General features: G+C 36.1%; 1 protein-coding gene across 13 annotated transcripts in view; it reads right to left on the bottom strand.

Annotated features, from left to right (window-relative positions):
- The window catches only part of LOC117563689 (neural-cadherin), a 179,941-nt gene that overhangs the window by 123,401 nt on the left and 32,252 nt on the right, over positions 1–24,288 (bottom strand). For 11 of the 13 annotated variants that reach the window (XM_034242131.2, XM_034242128.2, XM_034242126.2 and 8 more), the window contains exons 1-2: positions 19,844–20,475; positions 1,046–2,856 (exon numbers count right to left, since the gene is read on the bottom strand). In XM_034242131.2, the coding sequence (XP_034098022.1) occupies positions 1,046–2,636 (1,591 nt within the window). In that variant the 5' untranslated portion in view covers positions 2,637–2,856; positions 19,844–20,475. Of the gene's footprint in view, positions 1–1,045; positions 2,857–19,843; positions 20,477–24,288 lie in introns of those variants that run through there. The other 2 variants (XM_052003104.1, XM_034242122.2) reach the window with 2 other exon arrangements.

The raw sequence follows: 24,288 nt of genomic DNA on the forward strand, positions 1-24,288 counted from the left end.
GATCAACTTAGTTGATTCAAAATAACTTTAAATGCACAGTTCAAAAATGAAATTCCTTTCAAATTATCCAAAACTTAACAAATTACTCTGACCATTATGGAGAGGTTGAAATCATTTTTTATGGTATCAATAAATAAAGCACGCACATTATTTTTAAATTAATTATCCAATAAATTAACAAATTATTTGACTTTCAGGGAGAGAATGAAGAATTTTTTATATTTTCACAAAATAAGACAAGAAATTTAATTTTATATTAGGATCTTTGCAGTGAACAGAAATTTGACACAGAACAAAATGTTTTGAGGCATTAAATATATTAAATATAAAGTTATCTCTAGCCAGAAAAATGTTTAAATATCCTCAGAAAAATGCTTCTATATAAGATAAACTAATTCAATAAAATTGTATTTAAATTGAAATTCTTATCAAGTCCGAAAAGTAAGTTTACACTTCTAAGAAAAATTCACTCTTATTTAAAACAAACTTTTAAAATTAAAAGTTATTTAAAGTGAAATTTTGTATCAAGTTATACCTTATCACAAAAATATATTTACAATCCTCACAAAAAAAACTCTAGTTAAGTGAAATTAATTACAAATATATGAAGTCTTCAGGGAAAAAATATAAACTAAAATTCCTTTCAAGATACTCGTATATTCAATCATAAAAAGATATTTATAATCCACAGAAGAAAGCATATTTTAGTTAAAAGAAATAAATACTTTTACCTTAATATAAAAAAATATTAAGTTTTTTTTCAACCTCACTAAATTTACTTTCACTTAAGCAAACGAATTTGAAACTGACCTAAACTATGCCAACTTATTCATGCATAATTAAATACACATGTTAAAAATGACGAGAAAAGCTGAGATTATCTTAAGCATTAAGACACTTCAAACACAGCTGCCTCAAAAAGGATTTGTTTCCATAGAGAGTTGACACTTTTGTCTTTTTGTTTTTGGTTTTTTCTTTTCGCGCACAAATTTGTTGAATTAGTATTAATTACAAAATAAAATGCTTTTGCTGCTCGACTACTCACCGTTGTGTCCCATGTTCGTGATGATGACCCAAAAATCGATAGTCTTATCGGGACCGAGCTCCTCATAGTCCCACTTCTTTTTCACACGCACCGCGCCATTTGTTTCGACCGTCACCCAGGGATTATCGTCGCGTATCTTGAACGTCTCCTTGTCCGTCTCCTTCTCCAGCTGAAACACCGATTTGCCCTCGGTATCGCCATCGGCCTCGGTGAACTCAATCCGCTTCGTTGGTCGGACGGCGCGGGTCACGCGTCGCTTTTCCCGATGATGCGAATGCGCATTGACCGCATCGTGCTCCAGATGCTGCATGATAAACGACACCGGCTCGGGGGCCAGAAATTCGAGTAGAACCTTCGCTGGCTGAGCACTGAGCAGGCTAGGGTATCGCAGATCATGGGCAATCACCTCGAGGAGCAGCTCGTTTGATGTGGGTTCGCCGGCTAGCATTAGTTCACCTGTCTGTGGCACAATGATGACCACATTGCTGGGCGACTTCAAGCGATACGCGATCTTATCACCATCCGCATCGGTGGCCTCCACTTTGCCGAGTATCGCGAATCGTTGCCATGTGATGCTATTGTTGCTCTCCATGCTCGATGCCTTCTGACCGGCAATGGCAAATTTGTAATCCTGGGACTTGAAAATGGGACGGTTGTCATTCTCATCGAGCACTGTGATTTGTATTTTGGACACCGTCTTGTCCACACCATCCACATCGGATGCCTCCACCGAGAGATCATAGTGAGCACGCTCTTCGCGATCCAGTGGACGATTTGTAACGAGCCAAACTCCCGACTCATCATCGCCCTCAATCACCAAAGATTTGGCATTCAATTGCACATTCTGATTGGCACGTCGCTCCTGCAGGGCAAAAGCATCGTCCACATTGCCATCGATGATGGTGTAGCGCACCTTTTTGGGTTCCGCGAGCTCCTCGTCGAGTATCGAACCGCTGAAGGCCTGCATGAGGGGAACACCGCGTACTCGAGTGCCGGCTGGATGATTTTCGCGCACCTCGCCGCTGGCATCGAGCAGCGAACCGGAGAAACGCAACATGTCCTTGCGATGCATCACAAAGAGCTGCAGGCTGTGCGTATTCGTGGCATTCGGTGTTTGCTCCACGACAACAAGTTGCACAGGTCGATTGACCAGCGGCGAAATGTCCGCCGTGGTCATCACAACGCCATCGTCGAGCACTGTGAAATATTTGGAGTAATCACTGTCCAGCATGTGATAGGCAGCTGCTGTTGTCTCAGCGGCATGATGATGTTGCTGTGCTGTGCCATTCTGTGTGGCATGCAACGGACGTGTCTTGAACTTTTTAATGCTAAAACCGGGATACGTATCGTGGGGCAACACCAGAGACATTTCACTGTGTGCCCCGCCTTCAGTCGAATGCGATTGTTGTTGTTGCTGTTCTAATTCACCTGGACTGCCGGCCAACATTCTGGCCGCATTCTCAGCACTGAGTCCGACATAACTGTTTGTTGCTGCTGTTGCAAGCAGACTGTTGCTTAGTTGTAGCAGCAACAGAAGCATCAACATTCTGCAACGCGCTGTGGGCGCCAACGGGCAACGTCGTGCCACCATTTTTGGGCTGTGGCACGCGTTTGTTGCCGCTGCCAAGGAAGTTTGCTGCCTCCTTGTTGTAATTATGAAATGTAAATGGAACTTTGTATCTTCTCTCTCTCTACTTATTGTTGTTTCAATTATGTACTTTACACGTTATACTTGAATAATACATGAGCGTGTTTCTCTTGTTGTGTTCGTTATTCAATTCATTATTATTATTATTATTGATGAGGGCAGGCTGTAAAGAGAAAGATAAGAGAAAAGTCAATATATTGTCTGTAGTAATAATATTATTCAAGAGAAGTTTAATTTAATAATTATGCAACTAGAGCAAGAAAATCTACTATGCACAAAAGTTTTGATTAGAAACAGCAGCAGCAGGAACAATCAAATTGTGTTTCTATTATTTAAATCAAATTTGCAGCCACAACATTTGTTTGCTTTTGCTTTTGTTTGCTTGAACTCTGGCTTCTCACAAATGCTCTAGAGACAGTCTGAGTGCGAGACAAAGAGAGAGAAGCATTGTTAGATCCATCAAAAGGAAATTGTCAACTTTTCAGATTTTTAATTGGTTGTCAGTGCACAAAGTGCATGCGACAAACACAAAATGTTGCACAAAGCAAAAACTTTTTAATGACATTAGCAGCAAATTTTCAAATATTCAAGATATTTAGCACACGACCAACGAGTGAAACAAAGTGAGGGAGAGAGCAAGAGAAAGAGAGAGACAGGAAGAGACAGAGACGAAATTACTGCTGTCAAGGATTCTGCGCCACATTTGAAATTTTACTGTGGCCCTTTGATGTTGCCTCGACTTGTGGCTTTTGCGATACTTTAGCGTATTATTTTTCATCTGGTTTTTTTCTTTTTTGCTGACTGTGTTTCGTCAGTAACATAAATTTCGTTATAATTTCCACCCCAATGCAACATGTACTACAAAAATGTGTGCCACACATGGCCGCCCTTGAAAATTTTCACTCCGAACATTATTTTAATTACCCAATGTACTACTTATGTGCCCCGGGTTACAACAGAGTACAGACCCGACTCGACTCGACTGGCCTGGCACGCACCCTGTCATTTTAAGAGCCTAACAAAGGTTCTGACCGAGGACCGAGGGCAGGACGTGACAGGGAATTAACAACAGCTGCGCAGGCGCCGCCTCAGACGCCAGAAATTCCCAAACCGAATATTATTATTATTATTTTTGATATTGGCCGTTTCACGTTTCCAATTTTGTGACTTGCTCGATGTAGTGTTGACAATAGTTTTTATTTGCTTTTTACGCGTAATTATCGGGAGGATTTCAGTTTCAACAAATGCACTTTGCAGCCATAGAGAGAAAGAGAGAGAGAGAGAGAGAGAGAGAGAGAGAGAGAGAGAGAGGAGAGAGAGACAGAGAGGAGAGATAGAGGGAGAGTGCGACAGCTGAATGAACATGCTTGTCATTAATCTAACGATCCTCTAACAAGCCAATGTTAATTATCGACTCCAACATTGACAAATTGTCTGAATGATTGCGCAAGTGTGTTCCTAATGACAGTTGAAAAGAATTATGCACAAAGAGAGAAAAGTTACGAAAACTAGAATAAAAATCTAGCGTTGGAGAACTTTTCAATCTGAAACAAAAGTTATTGTAAGTAGATTTCAATTTTAAAAAGTTAAAAATTGAAAAGACAGTTGAAAGTAGGAAAAGTATTATACACAAAGAGAAGAGTCCCAGGGAGAAGTCAGAGGGAGAAAAGTTCAGAAAATTAGACTAAAAATCTAGCATTTCGAATCTTTTCAAACTTATTTTTATAAGTAGATTTCAATTTTGAAAAGAATTCTGCACAACAAGAAGAAATAGAGAAAAGTTCTGAAAACTAGAATAAATATCTTGCAATCTGAAATATAAATTATTATAAGTAGATTTCAATTTTGAAAAGTTATTTTTAAAAAAATTTAATCTTCAATTTATGTTTTGAAATTTGAAATCATCTCAAATCAGAAATTTGTGTTCTTTTTTTCTAATAACAAACTTATTTCAAGAAAGTTCAGTCTAAATTATTTTAAAATTATGGAGTCGGATAATTTTGGTATCGGATTGATTGAAAGTTATTAAAACTTTCATATTTCTGTATAGACAAATATAAATCTATGAAAAGCAAATTGAAAGTAGAACATAGAACAACTTCAAGTCAAAGTCAAACCCACAAATGCTTGGCGAAATTAATGCAGGCAAAGTGCCAGATACATTTGTGTGTTAACGAGTGCAAATTAAATTCTACTTTGCAGCTTTCTGCTCAGCCGCACAACACAAACTGACAGCAAAACCACTCAGTAAAGTCCTGTCGTCTTACTTGACCTTACTCATCAATAAGCTTCGTTCTGCTTCAAGTTTAATAAAACTTTGAGATGACAAACCCCAAACCCCTAAGCATTAATTAATGACTTTGCCACAAGAGACCTAAAAATATCGTGAAAGAAAAAAAATGTGAAAGGGGAGGGAAAACTTTCAATCTGTTTTTAATTATGGTTTGGGCAAAAATTTATCAACATTCATAACTTTGGTTTTTTTTTATCATATGCATAGTTCGTGCTGTAAATATCGGAATATTAATAAAGGAAAAACTTGAAAATGATTGCTCATAAATTTTTGAAATTGATATTCGTATGTGGTCATCCGAATGTGGTCAAAGAAAATGCCAATTCAAAATGTGTTTTATGTGCATTTTAGCCAAATAATGTGAATGAGCATGAATCAAAAAGTAGACAAAACAATTTTGTTTGCTTGTCTGTCTGTTTGTTTGTTGGTGCGGGTGAAGAGCTAGTAAATACTCGTAAAATGCCATGAATTTTAATTGCATGCCATTGGCCAACGAAAATCAATAAAAAACGAAAATATGAATCGAAATATTGTCTATCTATTGACTATAAAAAGAAAAGAAAAAAAAACGCGTCAATTAAAGCTTTATTAGGCAAATGGCTGAATACCCTATAAGTGCGTTAAATGAATATATTTAATTAAGGAAAGTATGTGAATACCTTCAGCAAATCAATATTCCAAATTCAAATCGTTGAATATGAAATTTCATTGATTAATTTCCTTTCTATTACTGTCCCATAAAAGTTTGTCATACTTTCATTTAGAGCGTATTTTTGTAGTCGTTTACTTTGACAGCATTTTATCTATTTGTTTGATTTGGTTTTTGGTTTTTTTTTTGTGGTGGCATTGAGCACATGCAGTTAATAACCGAAATATTTAAGCACTTTTTGGATCGAGCTTTTCAAATATTTATGACAATCACAAAAGAGCTGCCAGGCACGCGTTAATTTAATACCGCGCAGCCCCTTTTGTGAATACATAAAAATAAATAAAAATAAAAAAGCTAAAATACACAAACGAAATAAACAAAATTGAGGCCTGTTTTTTTTTTCGTTGTGCTACCGAAACTTGTTAAAATGCTGGCTACATTTAAAATTCTAATAAACAATGTTGGGCCAACGCCTTGAGCTTTTGTCCAAAATTATTGATGAAGAAGCGGGGCGGGGGGGAAAAAAAAACAACAAAAAGAAGCGACTCTGCAACGAAATCCAACACAAGCCAAGTGCACAGCAGGTGGTCTCGGGCGTCGATTTTTAATCGATTTTAAATTGCTCCGAGATATGTCGAGATATGGCGAGGAGTGGCTGCCAAACTGTGTCTCAAGCTCCCTTGTGGGCGTGCCAAAAAATATCACGAAATTTACCTTAATTATGGCTCAGGAAAATCAACAAAACTTTAGCAAAGTTTAAGCTCTTTACGAGTATATTCAAATATTTTTGAAATATCATTTCGTTTGGCCATCAATCAAAGTCATGAATAAAAATATATTTATTTTGAAATATGCAAATAATTTAGTCAGAACTTTTTAATTCAAATGCCTAAGAGAGCATTTTAAATTCGTTGTGGCAAATAATATTTGTCTCATATTTTTTTTGCTGTTGTCTGCCTTCTGCTTGGTATTACGCATCAATCATTTGAATGGATGCATAAATACATATTAAAGCATATAAATTCCGTAAAGACTACGGAAAGTAATTTATTCATTTATGCCAAAATGTAGCGCATTTTCCAACTCTTCGAACTTCAACTCTTTTCAAAGTTGCTCTTTAAGTTGATTTCGTATTCGCTTTATCATTTTTAGGTTTAATTAAGTGCCACTAAACAATTTGTGTATTGCGTATTGAAATGAACATAAAAAACAAAAATCCGCTTTTGTTTTGATTAATAGAAAAACGCTGCGAATTTTTAATGAATTTTTAACACGCTGCAAAATGCCAGCCAATCAAATTAATAAAAACAAAGAAATAATTTAGTTTTGCGGTAAACTCGAAACTCAAAACTTGACTCGGAGACAGACTGAAATTACAACATAACCAACAAAAAAAGGGTCCCATACAAAATGTTAAATGATTTATATACAACAAGATGTGTGTCTCTCTGTCTCTCTCTTTTTTCCAGCTTGTTATAGCCAACCAATGGGTTTATTAGCGGCAAAGCAAAGCAAAGCACAGCTAGTTATGCAAATGTCAGCACTTGATAATTTGTTTTGTGGTAGCTGGACCAGTAGACAACTGATTAGTAGATCGCAGATAGATAACAGACATGCAGAGATAGATTGAGAAAGAGAGAGAGAGAGAGGGAAGAGTCTGTACCGTTTTACGACTAGACATTTTCATAGCTAATTGCAATTAAGATGTGATCCGCTGATAAGAGGTGAGAAACAAATATATGTTGACAAAGGAAAATGTCGTTAAAAAGTCTCAGACCCTCGAAGGCGTCGAAAGTGAATGGCAAACAACGCGCGCTCTCTTGAGTGGGCGTTTACAGTGAAACATCAACGAACAGCTCATAAATAATATAAGGAATGCTATAAAGTCGGCAATTTGATGGATTTCCCTCAACTGTAGACTGTCAGCTAGCCAAATAGCTACTGGAAATTGTGTATGGTGGAAATTCAAAACAAACACAAATCAAATTTTGATGAATATTAAATTTACACCGAATAATGTGAGAGGACTGCATTAAATATTGAATAACAATTTGAATAAATAATTACCAATCGAGTTATCTTTATAGAGCTATAAATTATAGTCTGTTTATGTATTTCACTTAGGTATAAAAGATCAACTTTTATTAATTAAAATAAAAATTGATATTTTTTTCAATTCTTAATTTAAAAAAATTCCAATTTTCCCTATTTTTATTTATTTTTATAATTAACAAATACAAATAAATCAAATAATATCTCCAAATTTTGTTGGTATATTTCTTCTATAATTAAAATACTGATAAATATACCGAATATAAAATAAATAAGAAATATTTCCATATTTTGTTGGTATATTTATCCGATAATTAAAACATCTGTTAAACATTCGAAAAATGATAGGTATATATTTTTTTATATATTAAAATTTTATAATTTCAATATTTTTCCTCAATATCCCCTATTCGGAAAGACACCCTTTTGCTGAATATATAATCAATTAAGTAATATCTCTGACACTTTCCGGTGAATTCCTTTTCCTAAAACACCCCATATTAAAGTATGTATTATTAAATTATACGAAATTCTTGTTTTTTATATAGTTTAGTATTTCGAGGAACTGCGGGCAACCCCTACAAAAATGATTATGTAAATTGAAACTAAGCATTTAGCAGGCAATTTAAGGAATACAATAGAAGTGAAGAGCACACAACATTGTGTCTGTTCGCTATTGCATGAAATATTCAAGCACACTTTATCAAAGGCGACGACGCGCTCACGAGGTCCTGTCAAAAGGAAATGCGTTGCTTACTTGTTTTCGTTTTTTCGATTTTCTTTTTTTTTCGACTTTTTTTGGGGGTTTGAATGTAGCGCGTGGCAGTCACAATCAGACAACGACACAGCGACAACAACAATGGAAAAAAACCCTACAGGGTAACACGCGCAAATCTCCTCACAAATCCAACACACATACATACACATACACTAACACACATACACACTCACACATTCGTTGCCATACACATTCAGGTAGTCGACCACAACTGGCATTTCCGAATAAAAAAAGGGGCACAGGCAGCGAGCATTTTAGGGTTTGTTTTTGTAACGGCGCCTATATCTGATGCTGATGTTGATTCCGATTCTGGTTCTGTCGCTGAGGGTTCGTCTAATACTTCCGGCAGTGGCCAAGAGGCCTAGCGAAGTGCTTCATCAAATATGAATTGGACGAAAAAGAGGGAAATGCTACTTGGGAAATGGGAAACAGGAATATATCAGCCAACAATTTCAAGTTGCCCCCATTGTGGTTTTGCATTTGGGAAAATGTCAAGCGATGTCCCCATTTTTGTTGTTGCTGTTGCTGGTGACACTGAGAAATTGAGCAGACAATGATTAATTGAGCTGTTGTTTGGCTATTTAAATTCGTAACAGATCCCTACATGCTTTATTCATCCTATATATTTTTTAATCTCTACGTATTTCCGAGAAAACTCATTAATGCAGCGCTTATTTATTGGCCCGAAAAGGACTGTCAACACTTACAAAAGAGATAGCGACAGAGTTGCGTCCCCTTAAACAAATACTCGCTTGAAGGCGAGAACAAGAGGCTGTCATCTCACTCGCTTGGAAACTGACTTTTAAATGCAAATATTGGCGGGATTGCACCTCGAGGGCGATTGTCTGCCTGCCCAGCAAAACGTTGCCGCCGTCGTTCCCATAAATAAAGTCATTACGCACTTTTTTTCTTTTTGCTGTACCTCGTGCCAACACTCGCCCAATATTTGCATATCATGTGCAGACCCAGATAAAGGCAACACAAAAACCCAAAGAAAGAATACACAAAGGGTAAGCACAGTAGCCAGACAGACAGACAAACCTTCCGATCCCCAGACATAGCATCAAGTCTTGTCGCGGCACGCACACAGGTAACGCGATACCTTTGGAGTCGAAGACTCAAAAGACTCGTTTGCCGGTCTCCTTGTTGGAGGCAGCTACAAATTATGTGTTAACATGGGCATTTGGTGACACGCCTACTGTAAGTTGGCAGTGGAGTAGAAGGCAAAAGTGGCTGGCCAGACGCATGCAGCTGGCTGAAAGCAGTTGCCGCTAATTGGAAATTCAGCGATAATGATAACTGAGCTCTGTCTGAGTCTGAGTCGGATTTGGAGTCGGAGAGAGAAGCACCTTAAGAGTGAACAAATCGTTTGTCGACTGGCTTCGATTACCAAAGTGATTCACACTACATCGAAGCTAATAAAGTTGTGTGCTACTCACGAATCCAATGATAGTTGATGATTACAAATTGGTGGTTACAATGCTAAACATAAATTTAAATATTCAAATGAAGAAGCCAGCATAGTTAGAAATCATTTTCATTGGCATTATGTTTGTAATGTAATAAAAAGTATTAGGTTAAGCTAGAAACATGTTTCTTATTGTGGTACAGAAAATAATAATACTTATAATTCCTGAGAATTCGATTGTGATCGGTTTAAGAAATTCTATTGCCTACTGAAATCGGGCTGACAACATGGTATATTTTATACTTAATGGTATATTTTAAATGTAGTACTATATCAATATACCAAACATAGCATTTTGTATGTTTTAGTATTTTTGTGATATATTAGTTTGGTATATTTTGGGTGTAATACCACACTCCACTGAATCATTCATTCTTGCTTTCTTATAATTTTATATATTTAAGATGTGATATATTCCAGTCTCCGAGTAAATTTTGAGCAAATGTGAATTATCAAAATTAATTAGCAAAGTCTTTCATACTAAATGAAGTTAAATAATGTTGTACTATCCACAAGTCAGTTTATGTTTAGAAACACAAATTATCTTAGTTCTCACAATTACTTGCATATTGCAAATAATGTTTGTAATTAGAATACATTTCAAATATAAAATTTGCATGACAAACTTTTGCCTTTATCAAATTTCTGCACACAAAATTTCTTAGTAAAATGGAACATTTCTAATTCTGTTGAATTCAATTAGCATTATTTTAAGAAAATTGCCTTTGAAAGTACACCAAATATTGTTAATAATTTCGCTATGCAGACATATAAAATAAAGCCAAATAAATCTGCAACAAATTCTTGTGCAATTAGCTGAACAAAAAGCTTACAATCAATCCTTTTAAGTGCACACTTTGTTAATTAACTTGAGTTATCGGCAACTTGCAATCATAGTTGCCATGTTTAATTACAAATAATTCTTGTATCGCAAACCGTGCGGAGAGAAAGCAATATTATTTGATGAAATTGTGGCAGCAAACGAGGCAAGTTTATTTATAAATATGCATGGCAATTTCCATTATAAGCTCATTAACTAGTTGCCCCAGCCCAAGGCACAACACGTTCGCTTGTGTGCGTGTGTGTGCGTGTGTGTGTGTGCTGTAATCACAATTCTGTTGAACAAAACAAACCTTTTGGCTACATGACTCCCTTGAAATAAGCCATTAAATTGAAATGCGAGAGCAGCAGCAACAGCAGCTTCAACTCCAGAGACTCGACTCTGACTCTGACTTTGAGCTCCACCTTCGTTTAGCTTGTGCCGCCTTTTAAGTGAGTTCCAGGAAAAAATGCTTTTCTGGAAATTAGCTTTTTCTCTTATACTCGTAGCATAGTAGTTTGTGACGCCTGCAAGGTGTTGACTATACACAAAGGGTAATAACACCTTAATTAAATTTGCAGACAGACACACACACACACACTGAGGTGTCCCATTTGGGGCCACAGCTGAGTTGGCCAATTGTTGATTACATTGTATCGAGGTCTATACAAACGATTAAGTAATTTTGTTGCATTGCGTTTAGCATGCGATGCTTACAACAACAATATCATTTTGAAAGGTTTCGGAAGAAGCTACACAAATTGCAAAAGAAGAACTAAATGAGTGTAGAAAAACGTATTTTATTTTTACTGCTGTTGAATCAAGCATGAAATGTGCCTAAATAAATACAAAGCGACAAGAAAAGGAAGCAAAGAAAAGAATATAGTATACTGAGAACGCTGAGCTCTCTGGCAATATGCCCAAAACAATACGAACAACAAAAACAGTTGATGACTGCAACTGTTGCCAAACTGTCTGCGCCGCCCTTTAACGTTGCACGTTGCAAGTTCCCTCCCCTCGCTTGTTCACCTTCCTGCCTGGCCGCACTTCCGGCGTGGCGTTGACGTCGGCAAAAAGTGCAATGCACTAAAATTGAATTTAAACAACAAGAAAATATATACAACAAAAGTAGAACGTAATATCTGCGCTCTCTCTCTCTCTCTCTCTCTCTCTTTGATTCTCTTTTTCTCCCGAATCAATACAAAATGCATTCTATAGTTTTGTTCGAAGGGTGACTCACGACACAAGTAAAAAGGCCATTCAACTTGCAACATACACTCATACACACACACACACACACACACAAATGCAGTCGCACACACTCACGTGTGTAACTAGCATCAAGGTTAAATATTTGCATTTCTGTGCCCTGTTTGTGCACATTTAATAGCATTTTGTTTGCTTTCCATTCAGCCGCTTGTTTATTTGAATTTTTCCCTCCCACGCCCCTTACACTTTCATTTGCAACATTGTTGCGCCAAAAACCAAGCCAATCCCACTCACACACTTCTCACTTCTCTCTCCCTTTTTCTGCCCTACTAATTTAATTGAAAATCGCATCCGTCGGCAATTGTGACGAAAAATTAATTGGTATGCATTGCAGCAAACACAAAACGAACACAGAAATAAAAACACACGAATGCGACTAAAGAAAAATACACCATTGGGAATTAAAGTGCCTAAATAAATAAAGAAAATAAATACGAGAAAATTGTATACAGTTTAAGCAAAACGTTAGTAATCCTCACACACACAATTTGAATGCCCTGAAAAACGATGCTGAGTCAATGGTAAAAGACTGGCAGTGTTTTTTGCTGTGGGGTTAAATTAATTTCACACAAAAAGCATATTCGATAACGTCACTAAAGTACACGAGAAATAAAGTATTAATACCAAAAAACTCTCAATTTACAGAGCATATAAATAAAAAAGCCCGCAAGCTTATCCCAAAAAACTTGTATATTGACTGAAAATATATTTTAACAAACAAATAAGATTATCTCAATAAAATTTGTATTTACGACAAATGTGTTCAAAAAAAAAACTAGTAAGAAAGCTACAGTCGAGTCAGCTCGACTGTAATATACCCGCTACCCATTTTGAATGAAAGCAAAACAGTGCGGTATTATTCATAAAATATACCAATTTAATATACCGCAAATATACTAAAATGTACCAATTGTTGTACTTGGTATGTTTATATAATACTAAATTCAAAATATGTCATAGCTATATTTGGTATATTGATATAGTACTACACTCATAATATACCATAGAGTACTAATATATACTAGTCTGTCAGCCAAAGCAACAAAAATGTATGTTATATTGACAAAAAATATATTTTAAAAAGCAAATAAGATTATTCAATAAAATTTGTATTTACTAAAAAAAAATACAAATAAAGTCATTGCATGACTGTTTAAACACAAAGCTTGAATATGCAAGATTATAAGAAAAACAAAAAATGTCAATTTCCACCTCAATTTTTATATGCGAATTCATTGTTTTCTAATGCATGAATTTAATAATCCTATAAAATGTGCCCAATACTTTTGTCAATTTTTCATTTATCATCATGATTACTAACAACAATTTAATTTAAGCTCCTTTGTCATAGAGAATGACACAACAAAACTATAATAGTTTCGTCATTTTAATTTAATATTTTATTTACAATACACCTTATAGAAAATAAGTAGATATTTGGAAGAACTTTTAACAGTTGAACTTTTATAATTATTTTTGCGTACTTATTTTATTGATTTGTTTATGAACTTATATTTGAGAACTTAGCCTGAAGGCCTTGGTCCTTGTATTCGTTACATCAATAAAATAATATTAATAATAATCTGTGAATTTGTGGTTGTTTCCATTCTCTCTTGAATTACTCATCTTTTGTCTATTTGAACTAACATTTTGCTTCTTTCCTGTGCAATATCTTTGATAATCTGCTCCCCAACACCTTTTTTTTCCCCATATGTGTTGTGAGTTTCTTCATCACCTCCCTTCGATCCTTGGTGTTTTGTTCTTTGGCCCACGTATTTATGCGCAGTCACGCTGTTGCTGTCAGTTCTTTTCCTCCGACTTGTACGTTTTCTTATTTTCTATTTATCTGCGGCTGCTCTGAATGAATTTTACATTTTTATAGCGCCACGTATGTCCGTGTCCGTGTCTGTGTCTGTATTTGTGTCTGTGTCGTACACACTCATAAATATATATGTATATAATTTTTTCCAGAACAGATTTGTCACAAGTATTGCCGCACTCAGGTTGCTATTTGTCGTCGCCACCCTCTGCTCTCTGCTCTCTCTCTCTTTCTCTGTTCTCTGTTCCCTCTGCTGTCTGCTGCAGCTTCAGCCACCCTTCTTCCTCTTGCTAGCACAATAAAAAGGATGTGACGCGCGAGCGCACATAAATATCGCATGTGAATTGCGAGTGTGTTTGTGTCCTGCCAAAAGGATGCTACACACATATAGTTATTTGTATGTGTGAACATATAGTATATATGTATACATATAACAGGCGGGATATCCTCTAATACAACCGCAGAGCCGGCAAAGAGGGCAATCACCCGGCACCGAGTCTTTCTGCCTAACTTTGATTTTTCGCTTGGGGTTGCAATTTTCATCGATTTTCATTTTGTTGCTGCTGCTGTTGCTGCAGTGCGTCAAGTTGCAATTCAAGTTCCTTGTACTATCGTTCAGTGCTTTCCTTCTTTCTTTCCTTCTTCTATTTTGGCGCAGTTATAATATCTTTTGCTTTTTTCCGGTCTTTCTCTCTCTCGCTGTCTTTGTTTCTTTGTCACTTGCCACTTGCTACTTGCAACTCGAATAAACTTAAGCAAGCCCGCAGCTTCATTTGCCGCAGCTGGTGTCGCCAGCCAGCATGGGCAATTTGTTGCAAGTGCCACTTTGGCGCAAAAAAAAAAGAGGAAAACGAAAAATAAACTAAGAACTGGTGGCAATATGCAGATTAGCTGCTAATATCCCGCTGCCTGCCACTTGAGCGTTGCCCGCTGTCTCCACTTCAGCTTGATTGATTGTCAAGTGGACAAACGGCTGGACGTAAGTCTCTGCATTCTCTTTGTTTTCGGGGAAAGAAAAATTACAATATGAATATTTTGCGAAATTGATTCCATTTTAAGGCCCAAATAAATCAATGTCAATACACTGTCAGTCTACCAAAATTTCAGCGAAAAAGGTCTTAATATTTGCACAGATATCAAGCTGAATTTGCGTAGGAAATAAATGTCAATATTAAACCCCAGAATTGGTGAATATTTAACATTTTGTATACTAAATTAAATCGCAAATAAGAATTTATTTATTTAAGAATTATTTATAGTAATCTATACGAATTCGTTTCCACTCTCATTCATTATTTAATTAAAATTGTTTAAGTAGAAACAAAACTAATCAGCATTAGTTCGATATAAATTCGTATAAAGTGATAATTAAATAATAATACTTTCACGCAAGAATTTGTATTCATATTTAGAAACGCATAACGTCATAAAGTGCACAATAATTATAACATAAAATGTGTTCCACAATTTTATAGCGCATACATTCAAACTCAGTTTCGCTCATCAACATGAGTTTGATGGGTTTTTTGTTTGAAAAATTAAAAAAAAAAAATCTTCTTCTCTCGCAGCGAGCACAAATTGCGTGCGGGTCTTGCATTTAATTGCTGTTGCCAGCTAATAAATTTTAATTGTCCTCAATTAGCAACGGAATGCACCACAAAAAAAAAAAAAAAAAAAACGAGAGGAGAGGAGAGCAATGCAAATTGGGGCTTCAACTTAATGTGCGGGACCTCGAGAATGCAGCCCGAAAAAGCGGAAGTTGACAAATGGCAAACTGCAAAATTTTTATATGAAATTCCATTAGAAATATCACATGTTGAGAGCTAAGAAATCAAGCCGAAAACTCAATTAAAGTGAAAAAAACGAGAAGACAAACAGACAAACAGAATATTATTGCATTCTTGAAATGTGAAATGCCAGGCAAAAGAATCCCAACATGGCAAATACGAACTGCACTCAAACATACTCAAGATGCCGATCGTACATACATATGGGTACATATATACATATATATTTTTTACCCAGCATCTCGGGAGACTGAGAACTGACAACATGTGTGAACCGCATGTGTGGACAGCGAACGCGGTCGAGACGAATGCATTAAGCAGAAATTTCATTCATAAAGATTTCATTTTATACTTGTATATTTTTTTCTCCTTTCGCATTTGCCCATCTCAAAGCAACCACAAGGAAGGCGGGCAGCAGTCAACAAGAAGGAATCGCACATGGAGTAAGAAAAACTGGACCTGAACACAACAACAGCAACTGCAAGATTTATTGCCATTAAATATGGAAAGCCCACGCCCATGGAATATCCAAAAGGCATACCGAAACCGTACTGAAGCGTCGTAAAATTACAATTTCAGAAAAGATGTGCATGCAAATATTGTAAAAATTTATTGGGAATACGAAACTCTTTGAGTGTGCGTATCACTTAAACAATAAAAACAATATTCGAAATGCGAAAAATGTTGAGCAAATGAAGTTTAATGATGAAATCGAATTATTTGCCCAAGGCTCTACTTGAAAATTAATGAGCATAAATAGGGAAAATATAAATCTGAGTCTATGATTTCAACTCAACTCAGTTCTTTCATCTTCCACCTAACGCTGATAATATTTAATAATATTTTTGTGAATTAAATCTACTTATTTCATTACATTATTTAATGATTTATAATCAGCAATTTACGTTAATTATGCTTCTTTGTCTTCTCGCTCAATTTCATCACAAATAAATAGCTGAAATAAAGCCCATGCAAATTTGTTACGTGCATTGCGCAATCCGTTGTGAGGTCAGCATAGAAAAGAAAACTAAGCTTGGGGTATTTTGCCATGTAAACAATAAGCAAAATTAAATTATGCTTCATCAATTCCAGCACAACGAATGCTCAGAACGTGCGTAGAACAAGAAAGTGGCAGAGACACAGATCACAGCTTGGGTTAAGGTTCAAACAAATTGCATTTGCTTGGGTTCTCTTCTTCATGGCTTGACTTGTCGCTTAAGCGGAAAATTGCTCTACAAAGAGAGAAGATAAATAACTGAATTTGTTATAGACAATTTGCTGCAGAAAAAATTAACTGCATATTGCGGCGTGAATGGAAATTATTATGTACAGCAACAACAAAAACTGAGTCTAAAGGAAGTTGGCAATCTCCCTGCGCATATTTTGCATACAACCTTTTTCAGTCTTTTATTTTTTTCTTATGTTTGTGTGTTGAAGTTTTTTGCTTTCAATTTGACCGCAGAGGCAGGCCTCAAACCCAATCAATAGTTATGACCCAATATTTCACGTGTTTTTCAGTTCTCGCGTCGATCAATGAATATTTTTCTTGTTGCTGTTGTTGCTGGCGAGTCGCGACCGCAATAAGTCAAATACGAGGCCATCGAGCTTTATTATGTGAGCTGCAAACCGCAGAAGAGCCCTCTTCATGAGCCAACAACAATAACAGCAACAATATGAACAACGACCGACAACTTGGCGTCATGGTGCAGACCGAAAAGCATTGGCTGCAGATAAGTCAATTATATTGACTTGGCCAAGAACAATAACAACAACTGCATAGCATGAAGAAGGAGAAGAGAGAAGAGCATCAAAGCTTTGAGGTGGCAAGCAGTTTGGGTTGTCTCGTCTGCCCCAGAAGTTCCCACCGTTGAAAGTCAGCGGCGTTTTGGTCCAAGGCGATAACATCAGCCCGATGCTGCCAATGGCTGTCAATGGACCAAAACGCGCCACAGTGTGGCAAGCACGCGCAAACAATGTGCGAAAATCGTTAGCGGAGGAATTGAGACAAAACCAGAAAAATTTGTATATTGAAAGACTTTTAAGACACAAAAATATCTTACAAATAAAGAACTTAGAACTTAGAAAACTATAAAGAAACCTTTTCTTAGATATATACTTTATGTAAAACTGCAATGACAAAAAAGACCTACTTTTAAAACTAAGAACATTATTTCATAAAAATTAAGTTCTTGAAATAAGTTTACTTTAGAAACCAATTCTAAAAAACTAAGTTCATTAAAATCATTATTCATTCATTATAATTAATCGAAATACCTATAAAGTATTGAATATAATAAATATATTGCTGTCTTATAATTTAATCGAAAATTAAAATCTTGATTTTAGAACGTTTTTCCGTGTATAAATATAACAGTGTACTGTTAAAGAATATAAATTTCATAATAATAATATAATTTAAAATATTTAATTTACTAAATTGATTGAAATTTGTCTTTTATGAATTAAAATATAAATGCTAATTCAACCAACAGGTTACTCTCACATATTCAGCACGTCTTGCCCCACTGTGCCATGTGCCACACTTTGCTCATACTTTGCTCTGTCTGCGGCCCAGACGAGGCTTTATTATTCTCTGACTGGCACGTAGATTTATGTATATATTATTTTGTTTTTTTCTTTTTCTTCCTTTTTGTTTTTGTTGTTTTGTAAAACATCTTCGTAACGCTTTGAGGCGTCTTTTTTGTCTTTTGCTACGTTCTTTGACGTCTTTTTTTGGGCTCAAAGTGTAGACGCAATTTACTGATTACATTATTGCTGGCAAATTGCTAGATTATACTTGTTGTTGCTGGTGATGTTATTGTTGCCATATTATTGCCTGTCAAATTATAGTTATTAGTTTTTTATGTTTTTCAATCAGACCAAACAAATTTGTTTCGAGAAACTCTTTTGACAAAACAATTTTCGCATCGATTTATGCGCTCAGATAACGACAAAATAACAATAATTTAGTGGCAACATTTTAAAAGTAAAGTGTTGTATAATCATTTTGTGTTTATTAAAATATGCCAATTATTGCTTCCCATAGTTTGGGGTATTTTATGTTTCTCAAAGAAAAATTCCTTTTAAACAAGTTATGCATTATTGAAAGTAAATATAGTAAATAAAATATATAGATAGTTTCCTATATACTTCTCTCACTATAATTAGTTATTTGTCCATCGCTAAAACTGCAGAATATTGATAAAAGCAAACAACAGAGAACCGGCAAGAAAGACTGAGCAAAAGCAAAGTGCCAAGAACAAGTGCAGCACATGGCAGCAAAAATTTGAGAGAGTGCCAAGAAAAGAGAAAGCAAACAGACAAAGAGGCAGAGAGAGGCAGCAGGTCAGAGAGAGCGAGCGCAGTGTCTAAATTCTGCAAAGTTTTCTCAGAGTTGGCAGCGCCGACTGCGCAAAAAACACCCCACAGCAGAAGCTCAGACACACACTCTCTCACTCTTCCTCTCTCTCTCTCTCTCTGTTCGTAGTAGTTGTAGAAATTTTGCAGACAGTGCTGCCAATTCCTGTGCACATAGTATGAATACTACTACGAAGGAGTATTTTTCGACTGCTGATAAGCGGCGCGCCGCTTTCAGTGAGTGACGGCAAAGTTGGCTCGGGGGGTGGAGCGCTAGACGTGAGTGGGCAGGGAAAGGGGGAGGAGGCGACATCGATCGATTTTTCATGCAGCAGCAGCAGCAACAGAAATGTGAGCGGGAGCAAAAAAAAGTGCTGCATACGCACAGGAGCAGAGCTCAGAGCTTCGCTTTTTGGGGCTGCCAGAGCGCCGCTCCATGCTCTCCACAATATACAAAAGACTTGCTGCATGTGTATGTGTGTGTGTGTGCGACGTGTATGTACATGTCTAAGGTGTGTTAACCTCAAACACACACACACACTCGCGCTCACACACATTCGCATCGAGTAAAATCAGATAAATAGCAATTGGGTTCTTTAGCATTTTTTGCACGCTTTCTACAGGTACGCCAATAATTAATTAAAATTATATACAATTAATTGGTCTAAGCGCTGCTAATTTATAGTCACAGCTTACAGCAGCATTTTTAATAGATATTTAAACTAGATTTTGCGCTCTCGTCGCAATTTGTAAATATTGCCATAAAATAATGTCAGAGAAACATTTCATGACTAAATATATTATTCAATTATTTATACACATTTTATTTGTTTGCTTGTATTTATGTTTTGTGCTTACTTTTGTTTTGAATCCTTTTTGCCGAAATATCAAACAACAGCTACTAATCCAAATTATTGATTTTCATGCGAGTTTTTCTTTTGCTTTGCGACTTTTTCGCTTTTGTCGCTTCTTCTAAGCGGTTTTTGTTTAGTTTTCACAATTTTCACGACACTTTTTCAGCGCTGCTGCTTCATCTTCTTCTTCTTTTCGCTATGTATAATAATTTTGTTGTATTATTTTTTTGTGTTGACAAATTTTTACTCTTTTTTCGAAAAGAATTTTACGGGCATTTTTTCGATTGGCATTATTTTGTTTAATAATTTTTCACTGTGCCCATTTTGCACACACACACACATGCACACGCACACACTTGCATGCATTCAGCACGCGACGCGACACACGCACACACACTCACACACACAAACACGCTTAGCGCCTCTATGTACAACGTAAAATTTGTGGGGGGCGGCGACAGCGGGAAGCGAGCGGCGGTGTGTGTCTCTATATATCCTTTGCATTCAGTCGGTGCGCGACGGTCGCTTTGCTAAAACTTTGCCACACAAACAGACATACGCACACACACACACTCACGAGTCGAGACGAGTCGAGATTTATCCGGCAGCGTTGTCCTGTCACGAGCAACTCAATCGACACAATGAGCGTGCAGCAGTCTGGAAAAGTCCTCAGAGCCGATGAAAAATTGTGAAAATCCAACTCACTCGCCTAGGCCACAAAACAGCGATTTCCCACCACCAAAACATGTGCAGCGAGAGAGAGAGAGAGCGGAGTCTCTTTCTCTCTCGAAGCTGCAATTGGAATATGCCAAGTGGAGAGTAGAGAGTGGAGATAGAGAGCGAGAGAGAGCGAGTGCCAAAGAGAGTGAGAGTCGCATCATCTGTTTGCGAGTTCTTGGACAATCCTTAGAGACGCACACATCCTGCTGTTATTCACAGTTGGATCTCATGCCAACCGCAGTTGAAACTTCCTGACTTCCTACACTTCTTCTAGTTCCACCCAAATTCAGCCTATACCATTCTCTCCTTATTCTCTCTCTTCACCTCTTCACCTTTCGGAGGTGCTGGCTGTTTATCAGTATTTGTGTAATATCCTGTATTTTCATGAGTTTCCGCCAGACTCTCGTTACAGTTTTGTCTGTTTTTTATTTATTCTATTTGTTTTAGTGGTTTCTTTAACTTTCTTTCTTTCTCTTTTTTCATTTTTGGTAGTGGGTTCTATTAAAATTTGTTGCCCAGTTGCTTTTGATAACTTTGTAAGGCAGTTAGCCGACTTTTGGCCAGCTCACAATACTAATGCTGATTGGAATTACCAAAGATTTGGCAGGCATAAAACCGAAATCATCTTAACACATTCTTGGGAAAAGATTACTTTATATTATTTAAATCTAAAGAATTGGATAAAATTTAGTTCAAAAAAACTGAGAAATTAAATAAGAAAGAAAATAAATAAAAAATATAATTATAAAAAAGAAAATAGAAAAAATATAAAGAAATAATAATTTAAAATTAAACACAAAAAAATTATATAAATTATATAATAATACTAAAAGGAATAAACAATTTTTGTAGGTTCAAAAATTATAAAAATACGGTTTCAAAACTATAAATACAAAAAATTAATTTATTGAGGTTAGTAAATTGTCTAAATACATTTTTAAAACTACTCAAAAAAGTTTTATAAATAATATAATATATAGAAATATTATTACAAAATTAAATATAAAAATTAATATCATAATAATAAAAGGAATAAATAATGTTTTTTAAGGGTTCCCAAATTAGTAAAATACATTTTCAAAACTATAAATATTTAAATAATTTTTTTCAAAACTGCTCATCAAGCCTAAATTATTTGATTTTAATATTCAATGTGCAATTTAATTTCACATAGAAAAGCGTTATAAATTTTAATTAGTTTAGCATATAAAATACTGAAGTATTTCATTAAATAGTGAAATATTTCATTAATAAATTTCTAAAATTTGGTTACCAGAGCAAACCGCCTATTCCCATTTGTTATTTGTTTCTAATTTATGTTTCGACACTTCCGAGAAGTTTTTAGCGGTTTTCACCCACATGTTAAACCACACCCACATCAGTGGCAAGAGGGGTGGGGGAAAGGGGCAGTTAGGAGAGATTTGGGGAACACGTCACGCAAAAGCGCAGTCGAAGTCAAGCTCGTAAATTGTGATTTGCATGAATGCAAAAGCATAAAATGAAATTTGCATTCGACTGCACCGCACAAGAGAGAAAGAGAAAGAGAGTGAGCGAGAGAGGGAGAAAAAAGAAACGCGCAACGCAGCTAAAAATTATAATTCGCCGCAATATTGTACACAGTTACAGTTATGTGCAGTTATTTAAGGTTGTCACCCACACACACACACACATATTCAGATCCCGGCAGCGACAGTTATGCACACAATAAACGTTCACATAAAGTTGGTAAATTTAGCATGAAATCAACGCGATGGCAAAAAGGACGAGTGAGGAAGTTGGCGACGAAAGAGAGGGAAAGGGAGAGAGACAGAGTAAGAAGAGGAAGCAAAATGCGCGCCATATGATGAAGTAAACACACATACACCCACACTCAACACACTAATACAACAACAAAGTTAACCCAAGAAACGATGACAACAAAAAGAAATGGGCGAAAAAAGTGCAGGCAGCGAAATGGGAACACGCCAAGTGGGAAATGCACAACACACACAAACACACACACGGCATCGCAGATGTTGTGGAGTCTGCGTTGTTTACAGGCACTACACATACACACACACACACACAGAAGTCCCGTTACCGTCGCACAAATATTCCAATCAGACGAAAGAAGCAAAAAAAAAGCAGACGCGCACCGCACGCGACGCCAGCAAACGGAATTCTGAGTGGAACTTTGTGTTTGCGGCTGGCAAGGAGCGAGCGTGGAACGTTTTGGCAAATGGAACATGCAACAGCAAATACGTTTACGCTCTGTAGAGAGTGAGAAAGAGGAGAGAAGGGAGCTTGGTAGGGAGAATTTACTCCACAAGCGTCTGTAATTAAGCGTCAGCTATGCGTAAGTTTTTGGCAAGAAGAAGGGCATCAAGTTGTGTAGGAAAAGGGAGAAAGAGAGGTGGAGAAGAGAAGAGGAAGAGCAACGAGTCGATTTAGACTACGCGTTTCGGGTTAAGGCTGTTTTAATTTGAAATTTGAAAAGAAACGCAATTAATTAACCCAAAGTGTTGGCATTAAAATGCTGTGTTGCAACACAGCGACGCGTAAATGTGGCAAAGCTTCTAACGAGTAGTAGAAGGGGGGTCAAAGGGGGCGCCATAATGACAGCTGAGCTGGCTAAAAGTTTGCGGCAAGCGACAGGTAGACGCAAAGCCTGAATTGCGCCGACTTACTCTACGGAAACTCAGTCAGAAATTGTGGGCCGTAATTAGTCTAAAATCGTTTTGGTGAAAAAGTGAAACCAAAAGCGCAGTTTCATCAAATATTTAGCAATAAATTCTCTGAAGTTGACTTGACTCGTCGCTGGGAAAATGATTCAATTTCGCATTCGCAAAACTTTTGATGTAACGTGAGTGAATGACTGAATGAATTCGATATACTCGCATGTGTGTTTGTAGGTGAGATATGTGAGTGGGATTAATGAATAAAATATGTGCGCCAAATGCAGAAATTCTGTCACAACTTAGCAAGTTAAATTAGAATTTCACATTAATAAAGCTGAATTAAATCGAGCACTTTATATTAATGATTATATTATGTTACGTAGAATTTCATAAATGCTGTCAGAAGTTTGAGTTGACTTTGTTTGTATATATTTTATATAATAAGCGTAATTATTATTATTCTTTCATATTGGAAATTTGCATTCTTTGCAGTTAAATTATCTTTGATTAGAAATGTCACTTAAAATTTTATATTAATAATGTCATTCAACTTTATTTAAATACAAATATGAACGCTACAATCAGTAAAACCATATTCTATAAATATACCAAATTAATATACCGAAAAATACAAATATATAAAATATTTGGTAAATCGATATAGTACTATATATTCTACTCCATATTCCAAATTAATATACCGAAAAATGCAAAAATATACCATATTAAATTTTTTGGTATATCGATATAGTACTATATATTCTACTCCATATTCTATAAATACCATATTCTATAAAAACCGAATTAATATACCGAAAAATACAAAAATATACCATATACAATTTTTGGTATATCGATATAGTACTATATTTAAACAAGTAAGAAAGTTACAGTCGAGTGTGCTCGACTGTGAGATACCCGCTACCCATTTTTAATAAAGACAAAATATTGCGGTATCATTTTCAAAATATACCGAAAATACTAAAAAATACTAAAAAAAATACCAAATAGTATGTTTGGTATATCGATATAGAACACCATTTAAAATATACCATAAACGGCACAATGTGTC

Source organism: Drosophila albomicans, chromosome 2L, assembly GCF_009650485.2.
Source record: "Drosophila albomicans strain 15112-1751.03 chromosome 2L, ASM965048v2, whole genome shotgun sequence".
Taxonomy (NCBI): Eukaryota; Metazoa; Arthropoda; class Insecta; order Diptera; family Drosophilidae; genus Drosophila; species Drosophila albomicans.